The sequence below is a fragment of the Oncorhynchus masou genome, chromosome 10, assembly GCF_036934945.1.
Source record: "Oncorhynchus masou masou isolate Uvic2021 chromosome 10, UVic_Omas_1.1, whole genome shotgun sequence".
In the NCBI taxonomy this organism is placed as follows: domain Eukaryota; kingdom Metazoa; phylum Chordata; class Actinopteri; order Salmoniformes; family Salmonidae; genus Oncorhynchus; species Oncorhynchus masou.
The window spans coordinates 48,110,304-48,122,774 of record NC_088221.1 but is presented as its reverse complement, the minus strand read 5'-3'; the positions used below and the strand labels follow the sequence as shown (position 1 = coordinate 48,122,774).

General features: G+C 46.0%; 1 protein-coding gene and 1 pseudogene across 1 annotated transcript; one reads left to right on the top strand and one right to left on the bottom strand.

Moving 5' to 3' along the window:
• LOC135547713 (protein FAM124A-like) overlaps window positions 1-12,471 on the bottom strand; it is a 622,546-nt pseudogene that overhangs the window by 521,092 nt on the left and 88,983 nt on the right.
• On the top strand, window positions 10,232-11,241 carry LOC135547710 (trace amine-associated receptor 13c-like). The gene has a single exon (XM_064976951.1). The coding sequence runs from the start codon at window positions 10,276-10,278 to the stop codon at window positions 11,239-11,241; it is 966 nt and encodes a 321-aa protein (XP_064833023.1). The 5' UTR covers window positions 10,232-10,275.

The window sequence follows — 12,471 nt, the reverse complement described above, 5'->3', positions numbered from 1 at the left end:
TACGTTAAGAACTGAGTTATTTACGGAGGGTTTAGTGAGTGTGTATTATTTCAGAAAATCATAGAAAATCACAGAAATCTCCCAGAGCTCCACAGCACACTTTAAAAAGATTCGTATGAACACCCTGCAACTGGATCTGTAACTGTTGGGAAAAAACCCCACCTAACTTTGAACATCACCAATCTGTCATTGAACGATTTCTCTTAAATGACGATAGATAAATGTTTTTATTTTATTTTATTGACACCGGAGGCTCCATGACTTTGACGTGAAGTGAATAAATTATTTCTCTATTTTCATTTTGGACCTTTAATCCCAGAGAAATGTCCATAACTCAACAACCGTTGAGGCCTAGACGCCATCTTGTTCGGGGCCAACTGCCCATTATGCCAAACCTACGCTCACCAAGTTTTGGCTTCGAAATATTTTCCATTTTCGAGATAAGGCCCCGTCGTGATTCGTGATGTTTTGTCCAATTGCAATATGATTGTTTATGCCCTCTTGTGGGATTTTCCGGGATAGCGGAAAAATGACCAAAATTTGATTATTTTATAAAACGGAAACCGAATGTCCGACAAAGTTCATTTGATGACTTCCCGTAGGTCCGGCCCTGCCGCTTGGCCCGACGCCGTCCGCAAATTTTACAAACGTTTTCGGACGTCTAGTAAGGGACTGTACATTTGCAATATGGACTTTCTCACTAATCATACAGCAAATGTCAAAATGTTCCCCTTAAGGTATGTAAGTAATGGAGCTGGAGTATAGAAGCAGAGTTGACATTTAATTAGGAACGGACATGCAACAGGACAGGAACAGCGTCAGAACTGGGAAACACAAAGACAGATGACAAACAATGCAGCAGCGCGGAACAGAGCTGGGAAACTGACAAATTTAGGGGAGGTAATAAAAACAGGTGATAGAGTGAGTCCATGTGAGTCCAGTATTGCTGAAGCGCGTGACGAGGGAAGGCAGATGTGCCTAAATGATGGTGGCAGGAGTGCGTAATTCAGGGCAGCCTCGCGTCCTTGAGTGCCAGGGGGAAAGAGCGGGAGCAGGCATGACGGTGCCCCTACCCGGCGTCCCACCTAGGCGAGCCGGCTGAGACATGGGTGCTGGACAAGCCGGCTGGGGTTAAACTCCCCACGAACCGGCAGGCGCATATGCGCCTGGCGAACCGGCTGAGTCATAGAAGCCTGATGATCCGGCTGAGGCATGAACGCCTGTCAATCCTGCTGCGGAGTAGAAGCCCAATGATCTGACGGAGCATGACATGGGATGGGAATCTGCCAAGCCAACCTAGGCAAGGAAACCTCTCGAGCCAGCTAGGACGTGGAAGCCCGAAGAGCTGGCTTAGGCACCCCTGGTTCCATCGGCGGTGGAATTAAAGCCCGACATCACCAACAAAACAAGAAAACTGCTGGGCCGGCTGGGTGAACAAAACCTGACGATCAGGCTGATACCCGACGTGGGATGGGCGCACTTTGAGCCAACGGGGGCAAGGAAACCTCTCGAGCCAGCTATGGCGTGGAAGACCGACAAGCTGGTTAGGCACCCCCGGTTCCATCAATCCAGGACCAACGTCACTACCAACTGGAACGCCAGTAATCCCTGATGCTTTGTGTGTTGGATGCTGCATTCTGTAAGGAATGACGCTGGAGAATAGAAGCAGGTACAGGGAGTTGACATTTAATTAGGAACGGACATATTGGGTAAGGAAACCAATATCTAAATGCAAAACTTGCTGAACATTTCATTTAAAGAATTACTACCTTTAGAAGGCCCAGCCAAACAAAGCAAAGTTTGAAAGTAGTTTGCTGTTAAAAGACTGAATCACTCAAGATATTTAAAGGTTAGGACATACCTTTATCATTTCTACCTGAAAATACCTCTGTATTTCAAACACATATCACTTCACTGAGCATCAACAGTGGGAACCCACAAGGGTGCGTTCTCAACCCCCTCCCGTACTCCCTGTTCTCCCACTACTGCATGGCCATGCACACCTTCAACTCAATCATCAAGTTTGCAGACGACACAACAGTAGTGGGCTTGATTAACAACAACGACGAGGCAGCCTACAGGGAGGGAGGTGAGGGTACTCGGAGTGTGGTATCAGGAAAACAACCTCTCACTCAACATCAACATAACAACGGAGATGATCGTGCACTTCAGGAAACAGCAGAGGGAGCACCTCCCAATCCACATCGAAGGGACAATAGTGGAGAAGGTGGAAAGTTTTTATTTCCTCGGCGTACACATCACAGACAAATTGAAGTGGTCCACCCACACAGACAGTGTGGTGAAGAAGGCGCAACAGCGCTCCGTCAACCTCAGGGGGCTGAAGAAATTTGGCTTGTCACTCAAAAACATGACAAACTTTTACAGATGCACAATCGAGAGAATCCTGTCGGGCTGTATCACAGCCTGATACGGCAACTGTTCCGCACACAACTGTAAGAATCTGCAGAGAGTAATGAGGTCTGCACAATGCATCACCGGGGGACAACTACCTGCCCTCCATGACACCTAAAGCACCCGATGTAACAGGAAGGCCAAAAAGTTCATCAAGGAAAACAACCACCCGAGCCACTGCCTGTTCACACCGCTACCATACAGAAGTCGAGGTCAGAGCAGGCTCATCAGAGCTAGGACCGAGAGACTGAAAAACAGCTTCTATCTCAAGGCCATCAGACTGCGAAACAGCATTCACTAACTCAGAGAGGCTGCTGCCTACATTGAGACCTAATCACTGGCCACTTTAATAAATGGATCACTTGTCACTTTAAACAATACCAGTTGAAATAATTCCACTTTAATAATGTTTACATATCTTACATTACTCATATCATATGTACGAACTGCATTTTATACCATCTATTGCATGTTGCTTATGCTTATCGCTCACATATATATTTATATGTACATATTCTCATTCACCCCTTCAGATTTGTGGGTCCAGAGAAACGCCGAGGTCCTTCACAGTTTTTTTGAGACGACTGTACAACCATTACGATTAATTGTCAGATTCAACAAAATATCTCTTTGTTTCTTGGGACCTAGAACAAGCATCTCTGTTTTGTCCGAGTTTAAAAGTAGAAAGTTTGCAGCCATCCACTTCCTTATGTCTGAAACACATGCTCCTGGCGAGGGCAATTTTGGGGCTTCACCATGTTTCATTGAAATGTACAGCTGTGTGTCATCCGCATAGCATTGAAAGTTAACATTATGTTTTCCCCAAGAGTTAAAATATATAGTGAAAACAATAGTGGTCCTAAAACGGAACCTTGAGGAACACCGAAATGTACAGATACTTGTTAGATATTACTGCATTGTTGGAACTATAAGCACAAGCATTTCACTCCACTCGCATTAACATCTGCTAACCATGTGAATGTGACCAATACAATTTAATTTGAAATTTGATTTGATTTGATTTCAGTAGTAATGATGGAATACAAATCCACCAGTGAAAAACTGTCCAGCTGTTGTTGTTGTTATTTAGCCCATATTCCTAGAACGCAATGACTACATCAAGATTGTGATTCTACAAACTTGCTGGATGCATTTGCAGATTGTTTTGGGGCTGCTCTCACCACCCACCTCAGCCCACACTGCCACAAGAAGCCATCATGCACCTGAGTAAGATGAGTTGCCTACACACCTCTCTCATCTAAGAGACCACCAGCCCTGCTCCAGGCCTCCTCAGTGGTCAGGGAGTGACCACACCCTCACCAGTTGGGAGCTGATGAGGGAATATGAGTACCTATGTCTCGAGCAGCAAGAGATCAGGAGGGAGTACTCAGGCTACATCTCACTATTTTATTATTAGTTTGTGTTTGAGTGGTTGACAACATTAGCTAAATATTTGCAATTCAAATCAAATCAAATCAAATTTTATTTGTCACATACACATGGATAGCAGATGTTAATGCGAGTGTAGCGAAATGCTTGTGCTCCTAGTTCCGACAATGCAGTAATAACCAACAAGTAATCTAACTAACAATTCCTAAACTACTGTCTTATACACAGTGTAAGGGGATAAAGAATATGTACATAAGGATATATGAATGAGTGATGGTACAGAGCAGCATAGGCAAGATACAGTAGATGGTATCGAGTACAGTATAGACATATGAGATGAGTATGTAAACAAAGTGGCATAGTTAAAGTGGCTAGTGATACATGTATTACATAAGGATGCAGTCGATGATATAGAGTACAGTATATACGTATGCATATGAGATGAATAATGTAGGGTAAGTAACATTATATAAGGTAGCATTGTTTAAAGTGGCTAGTGATATATTTACATCATTTCCCATCAATTCCCATTATTAAAGTGGCTGGAGTTGAGTCAGTGTGTCAGTGTGTTGGCAGCAGCCACTCAATGTTAGAGGTGGCTGTTTAACAGTCTGATGGCCTTGAGATAGAAGCTGTTTTTCAGTCTCTCGGTCCCAGCTTTGATGCACCTGTACTGACCTCGCCTTCTGGATGATAGAGGGGTGAACAGGCAGTGGCTCGGGTGGTTGATGTCCTTGATGATCTTTATGGCCTTCCTGTAACATCGGGTGGTGTAGGTGTCCTGGAGGGCAGGTAGTTTGCCCCCGGTGATGCGTTGTGCAGACCTCACTACCCTCTGGAGAGGCTTACGGTTGAGGGCGGAGCAGTTGCCTTACCAGGCGGTGATACAGCCCGCCAGGATGCTCTCGATTGTGCATCTGTAGAAGTTTGTGAGTGCTTTTGGTGACAAGCCGAATTTCTTCAGCCTCCTGAGGTTGAAGAGGCGCTGCTGCGCCTTCTTCATGATGCTGTCTGTGTGAGTGGACCAATTCAGTTTGTCTGTGATGTGTATGCCGAGGAACTTAAAACTTGCTACTCTCTCCACTACTGTTCCATCGATGTGGCTAGGGGGTGTTCCCTCTGCTGTTTCCTGAAGTCCACAATCATCTCCTTAGTTTTGTTGACGTTGAGTGTGAGGTTATTTTCCTGACACCACACTCCGAGGGCCCTCACCTCCTCCCTGTAGGCCGTCTCGTCGTTGTTGGTAATCAAGCCTACCACTGTTGTGTCGTCCGCAAACTTGATGATTGAGTTGGAGGCGTGCGTGGCCACGCAGTCGTGGGTGAACAGGGAGTACAGGAAAGGGCTCAGAACGCACCCTTGTGGGGCCCCAGTGTTGAGGATCAGCGGGGAGGAGATGTTGTTACCAACCCTCACCACCTGGGGGCGGCCCGTCTGGAAGTCCACTACCCAGTTGCACAGGGCGGGGTCGAGTCCCAGGGTCTCGAGCTTGATGACGAGCTTGGAGGGTACTATGGTGTTGAATGCCGAGCTGTAGTCGATGAACAGCATTCTCATATAGGTATTCCTCTTGTCCAGATGGGTTAGGGCAGTGTGCAGTGTGGTTGAGATTGCATCGTCTGTGGACCTATTTGGGCGGTAAGCTAATTGGAGTGGGTCTAGGGTGTCAGGTAGGGTGGGGTGGAGGTGATATGGTCCTTGACTAGTCTCTCAAAGCACTTCATGATGACGGAAGTGAGTGCGACGGGGCGGTAGTCGTTTAGCTCAGTTACCTTAGCTTTCTTGGGAACAGGAACAATGGTGGCCCTCTTGAAGCATGTGGGAACAGCAGACTGGTATAGGGATTGATTGAATATGTCCGTAAACACACCAGCCAGCTGGTCTGCGCATGCTCTGAGGGCGCGGCTGGGGATGCCGTCTGGGCCTGCAGCCTTGCGAGGGTTAACACGTTTAAATGTTTTACTCACCTCGGCTGCAGTGAAGGAGAGACCGCATGTTTCCGTTGCAGGCCGTGTCAGTGGCACTGTATTGTCCTCAAAGCGGGCAAAAAAGTTATTTAGTCTGCCTGGGAGCAAGACATCCTGGTCCGTGACTGCGCTGGATTTCTTCCTGTAGTCCGTGATTGACTGTAGACCCTGCCACATGCCTCTTGTGTCTGAGCCGTTGAATTGAGATTCTACTTTGTCTCTGTACTGACGCTTAGCTTGTTTGATAGCCTTGCGGAGGGAATAGCTGCACTGTTTGTACTCGGTCATGTTACCAGACACCTTGCCCTGATTAAAAGCAGTGGTTCGCGCTTTCAGTTTCACGCGAATGCTGCCATCAATCCATGGTTTCTGGTTAGGGAATGTTTTAATCGTTGCTATGGGAACGGCATCTTCAACGCACGTTCTAATGAACTCGCACACCGAAGCAGCGTATTTGTCAATGTTGTTATCTGACGCAATACAAAACATGTCCCAGTCCACGTGATGGAAGCAGTCTTGGAGTGTGGAGTCAGCTTGGTCGGACCAGCGTTGGACAGACCTCAGCGTGGGAGCTTCTTGTTTTAGTTTTTGTCTGTAGGCAGGTATCAGCAAAATGGAGTCGTGGTCAGCTTTTCCGAAAGGGAGGCGGGGCAGGGCCTTATATGCGTCGCGGAAGTTAGAGTAACAGTGATCCAAGGTTTTTCCACCCCTGCTTGGTATGCTGATAAAATTTAGGGAGTCTTGTTTTCAGATTAGCCTTGTTAAAATACCCAGCAACAATGAATGCAGCCTCCGGATAAATGGTTTCCAGTTTGCAAAGAGTTAAATAAAGTTCGTTCAGAGCCATCGATGTGTCTGCTGGGGGGGATATATACGGCTGTGATTATAATCGAAGAGAATTCTCTTGGTAGATAATGCGGTCAACATTTGATTGTGAGGAATTCTAAATCAGGTGAACAGAAGGATTTGAGTTCCTGTATGTTTCTTTCATCGCACCATGTCTCGTTAGCCATAAGGCATACGCCCCACCCCTCTTCTTACCAGAAAGGTGTTTGTTTCTGTCGGCGTGATGCGTGGAGAAACCCGTTGGCTGCACCGCTTCGGATAGCGTCTCTCCAGTGAGCCATGTTTCCGTGAAGCACAGAACGTTACAGTCTCTGATGTCCCTCTGGAATGCTACCCTTGCTCGGATTTCATCAACCTTGTTGTCAAGAGACTGGACATTGGCAAGAAGAATGCTAGGGAGTGGTGCACAGTGTGCCCGTCTCCGTAGTCTGACCAGAAGACCGCCTCGTTTCCCTCTTTTTCGGAGTCGTTTTTTTGGGTCGCTGCATGCGATCCATTCCGTTGTCCTGTTTGTAAGGGAGAACACAGGATCCGCGTTGCGAAAAACATATTCTTGGTCGTACTGATGGTGAGTTGACGCTGATCTTATATACAGTAGTTCTTCTCGACTGTATGTAATGAAACCTAAGATGACCTGGGGTACTAATGTAAGAAATAACACGTAAAAAAAACAAAAAACTGCATAGTTTCCTAGGAATGCGAAGCGAGGCGGCCATCTCTGTCGGACATCTCTGTCGGCGCCGGAAGTGTACCTACACTTCCTTACGTCTTTGCAAATAGTGTTTGTGAATTAAATGTTAGATATATTTCCTTAAACATCCTGTATTGTGTGCGTATTCTTTTACCCTGGTCATGCCTACTCCTGCTCCCTCCGTGATCGGCATCGCTGGTCTACTACTCACCGGGCCTGGCAACCCACATTACGCACACCTGGCAACCATCATTGCACACACCTGCTCCCCATCGTTACGCACACCTGGACTTAATCACCACCCTGACTACTTTATATAGCAATTAGTGGCCTCAGTTATCAGGCAGTATTGGTTTTGTTCATGTTCAGTACGCTTCTCCTGTTTTGTTTATCTGCTTTTTTTTTAAACTTACCTTCTCGACCTGCTTCCTGACTCCAAGCAAATACGTTACAGAATACTGCCTCAGAAAATATGTAAGCAGCAGAAGATAACAGCATCTTCCACATGTTCAAGGAACAGGGTGATCTACTCCACCAACACCACCAGCTGGCAGTACTGGGTACGACCTTGAATGAGGTCCTCCGCGTTCTCCAGTGCCTTGACACCACCATCTGACTCTACTGGGTACGACCGTGAAGGAGGTCCTCCACGTTCTCCACTGCCTCGACACCACCAGCTGGCTCTACTGGGTACGGCCGTGAAGGAGGTCCTCCACATTCTCCACTGACTCGACACCACCAGCTGGTTCTACTGGGTACGGCCATGAAGGAGGTCCTCCGCAGTCTCCACCGCCTCGACACCACCAGCAAGGTTCTCCCATCCTCTGTAGGGCCTCCTACCACGGGTCGTTGCAGTGAGCCAGTCCCCCAGCCGTCCACCCAGGTCAGCGAAGCCCGACTGTCCCTTCTGGAGAACTATGACGGCACTACATCAAAATGCCGTGGCTTCCTATTCCGGGGCTCCCTCTATTTCACCTATCATACGGGAGCCCCTACCACCGAGTGTTCCAAGGTTGCTACGGTCATTTCCCTGCTGACCGGATGGTCATTGGAATGGGCTACGACCATCTGGGAGAAAGAAAAGGAGGAGCTGGGTTTGTTTGAGAGGTTCATGGCTCTATTCAGGGTGGTCCTCCAGAGGGCAGAGATGGAGGTGAGAGAGTTTTCCAACTCCAGCATGGTGCTCAGATCACTGCGGATTAGGCACTCATCTTTCGGAGTGTGGCAGCCTCCAGAGGATGGAATGAGCCGGCGCTCCGCACTTTATTCCCTGTGGACTGCACGAAGAGGTCCAGATGGTGTTGGCCCCCACAGCCCGGTCCATCTGGTGCCTCCTCCAAGCACCAGGCCTCCTGTAGGTCTCCCCAGCCTGGTGGGTCCTGTGGCAGCCCCACACACCAGGCTGTCTCTCCGTCTCCTCCCTCCAGGTTCTCACGCCTGTCCGGAGCTCCCTCCTGTCCAGAGCTGCCAGAGCTGCCCTTTCTGTCCGGAGCTGCCAGAGCCGCCCTCCTGTCCGAAGCTGCCAGAGCCGCCCTCCTGTCCGGAGCTGCCAGAGCCTCCCTCCTGTCCGGAGCTGCCAGAGATGCCCGTCTGTCCGGAGCTGCCAGAACCGCCCGTCTGTCCGGAGCTGATAGAGCCGCCCTTACTGTCCGGAGCTGCCAGAGCCCCCTCTGTCCGGAGCTGCCAGAGGCCCCCGCCTGTCCGGAGCTGCCAGAGGCCCCCGCCTGTCCGGAGCTGCCAGAGCCCCGCGCCTGTCTGTCCGGAGCTGCCAGAGCCGCCCGTCAGTCCGGAGCTGCCAGAGCCCCCCTCCTGTCCGGTGCTGCCAGAGCCTCCCGGCTCTCCGGCGCTGCCAGAGTCTCCCTCCTATTCAGTGCCCGCTGTAAGGGTCCCCAGTCCGGGGTCGGCGGCGAGGGTCGCACCTCCAGAGGCGCCTCGTAAGTGGGCCATGATTAAGGTGGAGTTGGGTCTATGTCCCGCACCAGAGCCGCCACAGCGGTGAAATGCCCACCCAGACCCTCCCCTATAGGTTCTGGTTTTGCGGCCGGAGTCCGCACCTTTGGGCTGGTGGGGGGGTACAGTCACGTCCTGACCTTAGTTCCTTTTTTATCTCTATTTTGGTTTGGTCAGGGCGTGAGTTGGTGTGGGCATACTATGTTTTGTTCTATGTTTTGTATTTCTGTGTTTGGCCTGGTATGGTTCCCAATTAGAGGCAGCTGTCTATCGTCGTCTCTGATTGAGAACCATACTTAGGTTTCCTGTTCCCACCTGTGTTTGTGGGTAGTTGTTTTATGTTGTTTCACCTGATAGGACTGTTTCGATTTTCGTTGTTTCACTTTTGTTATTCTTTTATTCAGTGTTCAGTTGTAATAAATTTAACACGTACCACGCTGCAGTTTGGTCTGAACTGTACTACTCCTCATCAGATGAAGAAGATCGTAACAACTGCTGCTCAAATTATTTGTTACTCTTATTTTTTACTTAACATTTATTTTTTCTTAAAACTGCATTGTTGGTTAAAGGCTTGTAAGTAAGCATTTCACTCTAAAGGTACTCACCTGATCGGCACTTGTGAGAAATACATTTGAATTGATTTGGAGAAAATGTACCTTTTCTCTCATCTCCAACTATCAGTAAGGCTGAAGGACAGGCTAGCTGGGCACAGCAACATCCAATCCTGTCATACATTACATCATGCTTTCATTAATTATTTGTTTATCCAACCATTTGTTCATTTGTGTGTGTGTGTGTGTGTGTATGTGTGTGTGTGTGTGTGTGTGTGTGTGTGTGTGTGTGTGTGTGTGTGTGTGTGTGTGTGTGTGCGCAGAGAGATCCTGGGGAGGGGAGTGGCTGTCAGTAACTCAGGGATAAATAGAGAGGCAGAGCTCAAAGTTTGTCAGAAGGCGGACCTGACAGGGTCACACACCGGACCAAGCAGGAGCAGGACCTCAGCTTTTTCACCTTTTATTACAAATGGAGAAACATGAAGATATTAAATACTGTTTTCAAGACGGAAACTCCTCTTGCAGAAAGGCTTTGTTATCGACATCTATCTACATAACACTGTACATCTTCTTCTCATTGATTTCAGCAGTTACAGTATTTTTGAACGTACTGGTGATCATTTCCATCTCTCACTTCAAGCAGCTCCACACTCCAACCAACCTGCTCATCTTCTCTCTGGCTGTGTCAGATCTCCTGGTGGGACTGATTGTGATACCAGTAGTGACTGTAGCGATAATGGAATCATGCTGGGGTTTTGGGGAATATTTCTGTGCGTTTCAATTCTACATCTCTTTTTTATGTACTTCTTTATCTCTGGGTAACTTGGTCCTTATATCTGTTGACCGCTATGTTGCTGTGTGTGATCCCTTATTGTACCACTCTAGAATAACAATAAGAAGAATGATGTGTTTTATTTCCATTACCTGGTGGTGTTGTATTATATATGATGCTGTCATTATAAAAAACTTTGTAAATGCGCAGGTACCCAGTAGGTGTTTGAAAGAATGTTTTATTGTTGAAGGAAAAACCTGGATTAATAACATAATTGACATTGTATTTACAATGGTTGTCCCGTGCTCTATTATTATAACACTTTATGTGAAAATCTTTGTGGTGGCCAGATCACAGGCCAGAAAGGTGTTTTCAAAAGAGGCTGTCAGTGTGTCTGGTGTTAAAACTGTACAGGCAAATAAGTCTGAGAGGAAAGCAGCAAAAACTGTTTCTATTTTTGTTTTCAACTATCTCATTTGTTGGATTCCATCTCTATTTCCTTTCCTTTTTGTATCTTTTTTAGGTGAAAATGTTTTCACCTTTATCATCAGCTTTCTGCCACTTGTTAATTCCTTAATTAATCCAATAATTTATGCTTTCTTTTATCCATGGTTCAAAGTGACAGCTAAACTTATTTTAACTCTGAAGTTAAGGCGTTCATAGTTCCTATGGTTTATTCCAACATTTGACTAACATAGATTTGCCATAGTTATGTACTACAATTGTTGTAATTGCTTCTTTCATGTAACAATACACTGGCGTGATTTATCTCAGTGTTTTCATCATAGGTACATGTGGTGTTGATACAGAATGATTTGGCTGGATTGAATTGGGATGACTTGGAAAAGGCATAAGAATGCATAAGCTTTTTTTTAATAAAAGACATTGTAGAAATTTTGAGTTGTATATTCCAAACACCAAAGCCTGTGTTTGTCTGCTCAGGAGGAGGTTATGAGTCATTCTATATCTTGTTTAACATCACCATCTAGTGCCTGAATTGGGACACAATGCCTTTAACAAGTGTACTGAAGTTGAATTGTTCAATATTGCACAATATCAGATAATGTCCAAGTCTATCTCAATGGTGTATTGTGTAAGTAGTTGAGGGTAAAATGTGAGAATATGCAATTATGTTTAAGACTTTATAAAGTTCAGTAATAAACAATTTGTAAGGAATTTACAGTTATCACCATTTATTAATAATTACTCCCACATGTGTTAAATGTTAGTCAGCTAGGTATTCTCACATGTGTAAATAACTACTATATGCATTAATGATTAAACGCAGGTGACCACAGCAGACACTTGAACTTCAACATACTGGGTAAGAACAGTACCACTACTCTCACTACCACTACTCTCACGACATCACTGCTGCCAGGTCAGGGGTCACACCAGAACAGCTCTCTCAGATGCTGTGGAGTCTGAATTGATATAGAGATCGGTAACACTTTATATTAACACTTTGTAATAAAGAATGTATAATGGATTAGTAAATGGCTTATTCATCATTAATGTCTCATTACTCCCACATTTGTTTTAGTAAGCTAGTTATTCACACATTAATAACAACTTTTATAGTATGTAATAAAGATTCAGCAGATCATTCATAATAATTTTAATAAATATCCTTATAAACCATGTACTAATCATTAGTAAAGTAGTTTTGCAGTCTCTAATCTAAATTGAGGACTATTCATACTTTCTCAATTCTTTACAAATGTTTTGAACAGTGACAAGTTTAATTTATCACATAAAGATGGACATGCTATTGGTAGACATTCCAGCAGTACCTGATGCTCCTTAAGTTCTCAAAATGACCTTGAACATATCAATCGTTAAACAATAAGCACACAACACAGAGGATGTTAAAGGAAATATATATATTTATAC

What these genes read in the sequence shown, in the direction of transcription:
- LOC135547710 (XM_064976951.1), top strand. Translation starts at nt 10,276, where the DNA reads ATGGAGAAACATGAAGATATTAAATACTGTTTTCAAGACGGAAACTCC.